The 10,617-nt window shown below is 41.3% G+C and overlaps 1 protein-coding gene and 1 long non-coding RNA gene across 3 annotated transcripts; one reads left to right on the plus strand and one right to left on the minus strand.

Annotated features, from left to right (window-relative positions):
- Positions 1 to 146: 146 nt before the first annotated feature.
- LOC139028038 (uncharacterized) lies at positions 147 to 6,272 on the plus strand. The gene is made up of 2 exons (XR_011480182.1): positions 147 to 3,779; positions 4,666 to 6,272. It is a non-coding gene; the product is annotated as an uncharacterized lncRNA (long non-coding RNA).
- On the minus strand, positions 6,132 to 10,617 carry LOC111966528 (SUZ RNA-binding domain-containing). Of its 2 annotated transcripts, none has more exons than XM_023991247.2 (4): positions 10,444 to 10,617; positions 9,209 to 9,258; positions 8,713 to 8,982; positions 6,132 to 8,383 (listed from the first exon to the last, which is right to left on the minus strand). In XM_023991247.2, exons 2-4 carry the CDS (start codon positions 9,253 to 9,255, stop codon positions 8,275 to 8,277), a joined length of 426 nt encoding a protein of 141 aa, XP_023847015.1. In that variant the 5' UTR covers positions 9,256 to 9,258; positions 10,444 to 10,617; the 3' UTR covers positions 6,132 to 8,274. The 2 variants fall into 2 exon arrangements, with proteins under 2 accessions (XP_023847015.1, XP_023847016.1); XM_023991248.2 differs by lacking the exon at positions 10,444 to 10,617 and adding an exon at positions 9,694 to 10,389.

Raw genomic sequence — 10,617 nt, forward strand, 5'->3', positions numbered from 1 at the left:
AGGTGTATGCCTTTCCAAATCATGTCCAATCAATTGAATTTACCACAGGTTGACTCCAATGAAGTTGTAGAAACATCTCATGGATAATCAATGGAAACAGGATGCACCTGAGATCAATTTTGAGTCTCATAGCAAAGGGTCTGAATACTTATGTAAATAAGGTATTTCTGTTTTTATTTTTATAAATGTGCAAACATTTCTAAAAACCTGTTTTCACTTTGTMATTATTGTATTGTGCGTAGATTGATTAGGGGGGAAAAGTAATTTAATCCATTTTAGAATAAGGCTGTAATGTAACAAAAATTGAAAAAGTGAAGGGGTCTGAACACTTTCCGAAAGCACTATGTTTTAAATACTATGATTTATCATTGTCCCATGGGGATGGGAGCAGTATCAATTAGAAATTTTATCTCATGATTATGTTGGATTTGCATTTCACTTGTGTGAACAGGCTGAGCCGCCGAGGCTATAAGCATAGTAAGCTCAGTCACGCATGATGCAGCCGCCTAATTTATTTATTTTTGGCTCTGTTTGTGGAATGTCCTAGGTATCATGTGTAAGGATAGTCTCATGCAATCTGGCATATAGTGGTCATTTTTAGATTATAAACAGTAGGCCTATAATGATTAAAAATATATTAAAAAACTCATTACATTTAACCCTTATTTATTTCTTAACTTTTGTTGTTGAACAAACTCTTATTCAAACACAGGCTATATAGCCCATACTGTATGGGCTTCCGTAGAAATGTGCTTAGATGTCACATGACAGGGGATGAAGACAGGCAAAATAGAAGATAAAGGTAAGCTAGCGCTCTCTCTAGTATGAGGTACTTGTTTTGCTCGTCAGACCTCAGTTTGCCAGTCGTATAGTGACAAGGTATTATTTGTTCTTAGGTTCCTCTCAGAATTATTAATTCATCATTTATAGCATCTCTGCTATGTTTATGTCATTGGAACCCCTTTACTCAGATCAGCATTTCCCAGACTCGGTCATGGGGACCCCAAGGAGGGCACGTTTTGTTTTTTTGCCCTAGCACTACACAGCTGATTCAAATAATCAAAGCTTGATGATGCGTTGATTATTTGAATCAGCTGTGTAGTGCTAGAGCAAAACCCAAAATATGAACCCCTTGGGGTCCCCCAGAATTGAGTCTGGGAAATGCTGATCTGGGTAAAGGGGTTCAAGTGTTCCCAATGGCATAAACATAGCAGAGATGCTATAAATTATGAATTAATAATTCAAAGAAATCCTTGTCACTATACAACTGGCAAGCACATTTCTACGGAAGCCCATACAGTATGGGCTATATAGCCTGCATTTGAATAAGAGTTTGTTCAACAAAAAAAGTTAAGAAATAAATAAGGGTTAAGGCCGTTGTTATAAACTGACTTCCAGTTGTCATGCCTGTTTATGACATCTTTATAACACTGTTATGATGAAGGATTCAAGAGAAGTTTAACCATGTTTTTCTTCTGTCATGTTCTATCAATCCATTCATGAGGCTATGGCCCTCTTGCGCTGTTTCCCTTCTCATCCCTCCAGCGGAGGTGACAGTGGCCCCCGGGGGACAGCCACCCCTCGCCTTTCTCAAAGAGGCCCCGAGATGATGGCCAGGCTCTGCCTGAAAGACAGCAGTATGAGAGAAAGACAAAGAGAGAGGAGATAAAGAGAGCCATGAAGTTATAGATATTTCACAGAAAGAATAAGTTGCTATAAGATTAGCATTAACACTTGTTCAAATGAATTTTGTGAGGTGTTTTTAAGCTCGTCTTCTTTGATTATTGTTTAGCTCTATTGTCTTTCTTTTAAACCATGTCTTGCAGTGCCAACACAATTCTCAAACACCCTGCATACTTTCGCAAGTGAAGGCTTCAGGGTGCTACCTTTTGGTTACAAACCTCTGGATGGGCAGACTGACTTGAGCACCATTGAACAACATTTTATGTTCTTTATGTCCCTCCTAGCTACTACCCAAGTCCTCCATAATCTCTTCTAAACCTCTGCCTGTAGCGCCGATTGTGAACTATCACATTTACTAGGTGTTGATGGAGATGTGTTTGTGTCCACAGGGGGGAGGTAGAGATAGACATGCAGTCCCTGCGGTCTGCTGGTAATGAACAATCTGGTCAGGTCATAACTACCCTCATATTGGCACATCTTCATACCGTCATGGTCTCTGGTATGAATAGCATCTCTCTGTCTTTGTAGCCCAAACATTGTCTGTTCTACTGTTAATAAACTGTGCTCTGGATCGGATGGCATTGACAAATACTTGAAATAGCTTATCTATTTACTACTGTGAAGTGGGTCCAAATAAACAAAAGACAGGAAGAATGGTATCCTAACTTGTTGCGGGTCTATAGGCTACCTCGTGAGTATAAAACCATCACAGAAAAGGTGAGGAATTTATTCTGCAATGATTCTAATATAACCTAGGAAATGGATGCCTATTTATAATTATTCTATAATGCAAAGAAACAAAATTGCTGTTCTCTCTTCTCACTAACGGCAAACAATTTAATCTTATCAATTTATTATGAACAAACTTGTCCATCTTATCCCCCATTTGTTGCACAAAATACTAGGCTACTTGCCTGCTTGCAATACTTCAAGCACTAGAAACTGTCTAAAGATACGCATGGTCTAAAGTTTGCGGGATGGTGTGCACATTCTAACCTCAAATTGAGTTTTTATAAAGGCAAATTTTGTGTGAAAACTGGCACACGCATGTTTTGGGGTATGTTTTGTATGTACGCACGGTTTATAAATTAGGCCCCAGAGGAGGAGACGGGACTAGAATGACATTGATTGAAAGTAGGGAAAAAGAGAAAGACAAAGGAACTCTGTAGCAAATGGAGGTACATGAAAGGACAGACGCAGGGCAGATTCTTCCACTGATTGGCTCAGTTCACTTTGGCACAGCTCAGTAGTGTGAAAAGGGTACAGGCCTAAGGTCTCACCCATTCACCATCTTCCTCCCTGTGTAGCTACAGTGTGGGCATATGGGGAGACGGGGTCAATGATTGCGGAGCCTTGAGGGCCGCAGATGTAAGTGTGTCTGTCTGAGGACGATGCTTCTGTGGACTCCCTTCACCTCCAATTCAGACAACATCAGCTGTACACGGTAAGGACACCTGACATCCAACAGTACCGAGTACTGTAGAGTCATAGAAAAAATGTGCTGTTGTAATTATTTTTGACACGGGTGATTCTCTGGTGACATCGTTCAGTCTCTTTAAGTACATGGCCTTGTATAGTCTCATCCAAGTTCTCGTCTGTACTCATCCTCTACACTGTGAGTTCTATAGTGGTTGCTAAGCCAAGCCTACAGTTTATTTACCTATGGAAAGAAATAAAGGCAGGAGATATGACAGATAATGTGTGCAATGTTTTGGAGGGGTTTATGGTGCATACTTCCTCATGGCAGGTTTTAACTTACATCTTGTCGATATCTAACATTCAATTTGCCTGGATCAGAAGAATGCTTTGGAATTGTATTTTACCCTCACTCACTTATAGCACGTGTTGACTCTCTCCGCCATTTTGTGTGCCCCTTTCAGGAGAAGACTAACCTGGTCGACCTGCAGTTCCTGTTCTTTCCTGGTGATGCTGCTGGCAATCGTTATGGGGAAAGGGGGACCCAGCATTGAGCTGTGCCCCTAGCGGCCCCACACTAGACTGCTGGCGCTGCCGGTCCTAGCTAGCCTGATGCTGCACACCCTGCTGCTYATCCTGGGCCAGATGTCCACTCTGCAGATCACCACCACCCAGTACTGGTAAGGACCATTGATTAATAGTAATTATGATCAAATTGTATTGTATAGCACCTTTCATAGAGTCCCACAATGGAGTTGTCATAATACCCATAAAACCTAGCGGTCAACAGGGAAATGGTTCCAATCGTTTTCCCACCATTCATATTTCCCATAGGGGATTTTAGAAACGCTTAAAATAAGGGCTGTGTTTCGTGTAAGTTTACCCTTGCGTAACATTTTGATAATCATGTAAATTCCTCTCGGACAATGTGACTTATCAATATATTCAGCTCTATTTACTCTCAGATTCTAAAATGCTGATTAGTATCAAAGTAGACATTATGCAAAACTACAAATCCCTCCATGTCATCTCTAGCCGACACCTTTGCTAACAGGTATTGTGTCAACTAAAACTTGCACAAGACAGTTCACAGAATTTCCCATTTAAAGAAATTTAGCCAATGAATTCATTACTACATTTAGYTAACATTAGATAGTTGACCCAGAGATTCTTACCTTTGCCTCAATCCGACAGTGTCATGGCATTTGTAGTTCTTTATGATAGCCACGTGAGCAGCTAATTAGCATTTCATTTTTGGGGGGTAAATACAGGTGAATATATTGATAAAAGTCCCCTTGTCCAAGAAAGATTTACAGTTATCAAAACTTTTGGCCATGTCATGTATCACATTATTTGTTGGGTTTGGTAATGTTGAACGAACGTGCCTTGCAAATCAGTCACAAAAAAAGTATAGTCACACTCATCTTCATCATCTGCTTCCTATTGGAGGTACTGTATGCAGAGACAACTATAGGGTCATGTTCCAATATTGTTAAAAGCATCCTTTGAGGTAAACTAATTTTAGGATTGACTGTGTGTTACTATGTCCCACTGGCTCTCCTCTAGATGCTGATAGTACCGCATGCCTTGGTCTGTCTGCGTCTGCTACAAGGGAGGCAACCGTCCAATAACCAGTACAAGCGCCAAGACGTCCTCCTGTCAGACTCGCCCTCCTAGCCCAACCACTAGCCCCGCCCCAATGCAGTCATTGGCCTGAGCTAGCATCAGCCTCCCTCCCATTGGACAATAATATTCCCCCGGCCAAAGAGTGCCTGGGATCTGAGCCAAATCCACGATACCCGAGTGGACAATGAGCAAACCTCCAAAGTATGTTTTACACATTGTAATTTTCAACAGCAATGTGAAGTACAATACTGTGTCACTGGTAGCAGCCAGCAATATTAGACTATAAAACGTCAAATGTTAAATAACCTCGTCAGGTTGCATTCATTTGTGAGAAATGTTTAGTAAAGAGGGAATTTGATCCCATAAAGATTTGTTCAATAGGGGACTCCGATGGACTTGGTACAACAAATGTGTATGAAAATATACAATGTATCCTTGTATCACTGTGGTGAAATCCATATCACTTTAAACTGTCTCATGGCCATGTTGAGATATGAAGGACAAGCAGTGGATTATTTTACAAATCATTTTTATTCAATCAATATTTACAGGCCTTTTTGTGTTCTCACTCAGAGCTTCACAAACCCTGTTGATCCTCTGCATTCCCCCGCTAGTTGGGTTGGTGCAGACAGACTTTCAGGAATCCCTTACAGTATCCAGGTTTATCCTTTAGCATATTCAGTTTACACAACCAAAACCTCCTTACTAATATGACATCAGGTGAAAACTTAAGTCCGTGGGGAAGCAATGTAACCGAACACTCCAGATTAATGGTTCATAGTTAAGTGACTACCACAGTGTCCATTTTACACATTTCTATCTGAAGCAGTAACATGGCTGCTATAGAGGGCCCTGGACTCCCCTGGGTTCTTTGGGGTAGCGTAGTGATATTCCTCCATTCAAATACCATGGCATACTGAAGGGGCCAGAGGCTAACCACCTGGCAGACTTGGACTGACACTCAGATTCCTTTCATTCCAAACATACATTTGTTGAACACATCGGTGCAGCATTATCAGTTTTGAAAGTAGGTGCCAACTCAGGTATTATTATGAACATCACCTTTTTTGCACTCAATCCCTCCCTAAGATTGAAATGTCAAAGACTGTCTCTCATCAGCACCTGAGTTACTACTTCAGTGAAGTACATTAGAAGAAGTGAACATACAGTTGACATGGAGGGGCAGTAAAGGGTACAGCAGTACATTTATTTCCCATATGACCCCCCCCCCCCCCCAAGTCGTGCCAGCACCACCTCTACAGTTGAGTTTGAACTAACCGATATTTACAGAATGATTTAAAATGGGATTTGATTAAAATACTGCTCTGACATCACTACCGTCTCATCCTACAAAAATACAGAAAATATTAAACAAAAAAGGACCAAAATCCACAATTTGATCTCCATTTGTCTTGTTGTACTGTTTTATTTAAATATTTTAAATAGAAATCAGGACAGAGACGCCAGAAAAAGCTCAATTTAAAAAAAGACAACCGTAAACAGAAGTTATCAGAACTCAACTTCCACACATCACCCTCCATTGAAAAGTAATGGCAATGTACAGATTTGATCATCAATAATCAAAATATAAGAGGAACATTGACAACAAAAAACATGAGATGAGGGCTGTGGAGTAAGGGGGAATTGAATGGTATCTCTAGTATTATTGCTGGGTGAAGCTGGAAACAGGTATATTGCCTTCAATAAGTATTCACCTCCCTCGACTTTTTCCCACATTTTGTTGTGTTAGAAGTTTTGCCACTGGCCTACACACAATACCCCATAATGTCAAATAGGAATTATGTTATGTAATAATGAAAAGCTGAAATGTTGAGTCAGTCAATAAGTATTCAACCCCTTTAAGGCAAGCCTAAATAAGTTCAGGAGTAGAAATTTGCTAAACAACTCACATAAGTTGCATGGACTCACTGTGTGCAATAAGTGTTTAACATGATATTTGAATGACTACCTCATCTCTATACCCCACATACAATTATCTGTGAGGTCCCCGCAGTTGACCAGTGAATTTCAAACACAGACTCAACCAAAGACCAAGGTTTTCCAATGCCTTGCAAAGAATGCTACCCATTGGTAGATGGGTAAAAAAAAAGCAGACATTGAATATCCCTTTCAGCATGGTGAAGTTAATTACACTTCAGATGGTGTATCAATACACCCAGCCACTACAAAAAGACTGACAGCCTTCCTAACTCAGTTCACCATGATGCCAATGGTGACTTCAAAACCGTTACTGAGTATAATGGCTGTGATAGGAGAAAACTGAGGATGGATCAACACTGTAGTTACTCCACAATACTAACCTAATTGACAGAGTGAAAAGGAAACCTGTACAGAATTTTAAAAAACAATTAACTTTGTCCTGAATAAAAAGTATTATGTTTGGAAAAATCCAATACATTACTGAGTAGCATTCCCCATATTTTCAAGCATAGTTAGTGGTGGCTGCATCATACGATGGTATGCTTGTAATGGTTAACGTCTGGGGAGTTTTATAGGATAACAACAAAAATGTATGGAATGGAGCTAAGTACAGGCAAAATCCTAGAGGAAAACCTGGTTGTCTGCTTTCCACCAGACACTGGGAGATTAATTCACCTTTCAGCAGGACAATAACCTAAAATATAAGGCCAAATCTACACTGGAGTTGCTTACCAAGAAGACAGTGAATGCTCCTGAGTGGCCAAGTTACAATTTAAATCTACGGCAAGACCTGAAAATGGTTGTCTAGCAAATGATCAACAACCAATGACAGAGATTGAAGAATTTTGAAAATAATAAATGGGCAAATGTTGCACAACCCAGGTGCGGAAAGCTCTTAGAGACTTATGCAAAAAGACACAGCTGTAATCGCTGCCAAAGGTGCTTCCACAAAGTATTGACTCAGGGGTGTGAATACTGATGTAAATTAGATATTTCCTTCAATACTTATGAAAAAACATGTTTTCACTTTGTCATTATTGGGTATCATGTGTAAACAGATGAGGGAAAAATTATATGGAATACAAAATGTGGAATAAGTCAAGTGGTATGAATACTTTTGAAGGTACTGTACTACCATCCCTCATTTTGCTTTGCTCACTACTCTTCTGTCCTCTTAAGMATCCTCTGCTCTCAGTATTTCCATATGGAAGTGTCCATGGCTGATGACCAAATTAGCCGCATAGAAGCAAAAGCCCCATAGGTTTCCCATGACGAGAGAAGGAGAGGACTCCTTGGACAACGTGGGTGTGGGGTGGGGTACTTAAAGGGATCATCACAGTAGGCAGAAGATGTCCTTTATCACAGTGTTAAACAGTGGGGGTGGGATGGAGAGGGGGAGAAAGCATGCTTCCTACAGAGCCTCTAATCCATCCCACACATTACCAGTGGGAGCCATGAGAGGGGAGGACATTTGCCTTCCGATTCACAGCTGATCCCATACCATGGAATAGAAGGAAATGGTTTTTAAAACCCTGTGATACCCCCTGGAGCCCAGACATTTCATCTTCCTCTCCATCTCTCCCAATAGCAGGATTGCCCCTCTTCCACTTATCTGTTTTGGCAGAAGCCTTGAGTGCCGTCGGGGCCTGCTGGTTGGCGGACAGCATGATTGTTTGATCGGTCCTCTGGAGGTGTGGTAGAATTTGTATGCCCTGGTCTGGAGGTAGGGAGAAGACCAAGAACGGATATAGTCAACTACAAAAATAGGCTTTAGTCAATAGTTGGGCTTCCAAGCTGTTTTTATTTGCACAAAATAACTCTATTGTAAATTGAGCAGATACAATAACGATCCATTAGAAAGTTGTGACAAGATTCCCAGACTTTGTTTACAGAATCATAGAGATTATGGTGTCTGTTCCAAACATGTACAGATATACACACAGTACACTTGGGATTAAGAGCTGTAACATAGTAGGTGTGCAGTGGATGAAACATTGCCCAGCACTCCAGTGGTAACAGGTGTAGGTGTGTGAGGTATTTATTTACCTGTCTGTGTTGGGCTTTTCCTGAGGCGACTCTTCAGGGCTGGCACTGCCCAGTATTCTCTTCCTGGCCTCAGCGTACTCCGCCTCCCGCTGGGCCAGGGACTTGACCTGTGGCGCGGGCCGGTTCTGGCCCTGGGGCGACCCTAACGACCCGTTACTGGAGGGCCGCTTCAGAATGCGGATCTGGGGCGGGGGCGCAGCGTGTGGGGAGTCGTCCTGGATCACGATGCCCGTCTTCAATGGCGACTGTGTAGTGTTATTACTGGACACTCTGGGAGCAAAACAACAAACTAGTAAAAATGCTGGGAGGCAGATGTTTTGAGTAATGAGGTTATGAAATGCACATGCCATTAATTAATTGACTATATTCCAAAAGTCCTGTTCATTATTAGAAATGTTTGCTCTATGACTTGTTTGATTAATGAGTAATGTGTGAGTGAGTGCCTAGTGTGTCTCCCGAAGGCCAACAGTGTTTCAGAACTGAGCACTTTACTCACTTCTCTTTCTGGCTGATCCTAAGCTTTCCTTCTAATCTTCTGTCCATTTCCTGCATTTAAGAGACAGAACAGAACGATCGGTCATTAAAATGCAATTGTACATTTCATACAGCATGAAAAATTCTAACATTAAGCCAAATGCAACTTAAAAAGGGGTAGCCGGGGAGAGTAAAGTTAGCAGGTAGGAATGCGGAGTGGAGGGTGGCTGCAAACCATGGAGGGCTGGATTCAATTTCAAAGTTATTTATACACTGGCAGTAAAACCATAGCAAGGCTGAAATATAGGATCGCTAGTAGCTGGTAAATTGACGTTGGAAACCCCATTGACAACATGATTTGTTTTCAAGATGCAGATATTACCGCTAGCTATAGGTGCACAGAAATCAGTATAAATGTTAATGAAATATGCATTAATTCATAAATTATTGACACACAACTAACGTTAGCCAGGTATACAAGACATCTGGATTTTAAAGTGAAGCTACCTAAAGCGTTTCAACAAGCTATTTTGAACACTCAGGGCAATCTTCCATCACATCAGGTCCAAGGACAGCTTTGGCTTGCTTTTCAGTTGTGGTAACGTCATCATGCCAGTCATTAACTAACGACGTTACTGGCTAGTTCAAACAAACCGGCGTTAGCTAACGTAATGTCATTACCTAGCTAACTAGTAGCGTTATCTAGCTGGCTAACGTTGCTAGCCTAACAATATGAACATACCAGTATCTGGCTAGCTAACGTTAACTGATTGGCTAACGACGTGGCGTTAAATAGCTACGGTAGCTAGCTAACGTTAGCCAGTCCGATAGCTAGCTGGCTACCCGTTGCCAATCGGTCAAAAATAGTAAATCTGTGGTGGTTGCTGACTGAATGTCTAGAAGTGTTGGTTACCTAGCTAACTATGCTGGTTGCCGGCATGAAGAAGAGGCTAGCTAAATGTTGTGGCTGGTTCAACTGGGCCATCATTGCATTTCTTGTGTCAGTTCCCTGGCTCGAATTTAATATTAGCCAGTTAGCTATGTCTAAAAATATCTGTCCCACTTCGTCTTTCATTCCTGGCATTGCTTGCTAACTTTACTAGCTATCCATGTTAGCCAGCTAACTTAAGCTAGTTAAGCGAACGTTGGTCATACGGACTGCCTAAAAATGTGTCAAGTGACCCTTTCCTCAGAAAAAAAAAAAAAAAAGCCAATGCATACTAACTCCCACAGATCTCCATTGTAGCATATTCTTACCCCACTGTCCGCTACTTAATCACAACTTTGGGAAACTTCATCATCCATATTGCATTCTTTCAGACACGCTGAAGAGTTACTTTCGTGGGCACGCCAGATCCGCCCCTTATCCTACTCGCTGACATCACTTGGTTTTACGAACAAACATAGCCAGAGCACGGCGTAGAAAGAGTT

Source organism: Salvelinus sp. IW2-2015, linkage group LG7, assembly GCF_002910315.2.
Source record: "Salvelinus sp. IW2-2015 linkage group LG7, ASM291031v2, whole genome shotgun sequence".
Lineage (NCBI taxonomy): Eukaryota > Metazoa > Chordata > Actinopteri > Salmoniformes > Salmonidae > Salvelinus > Salvelinus sp. IW2-2015.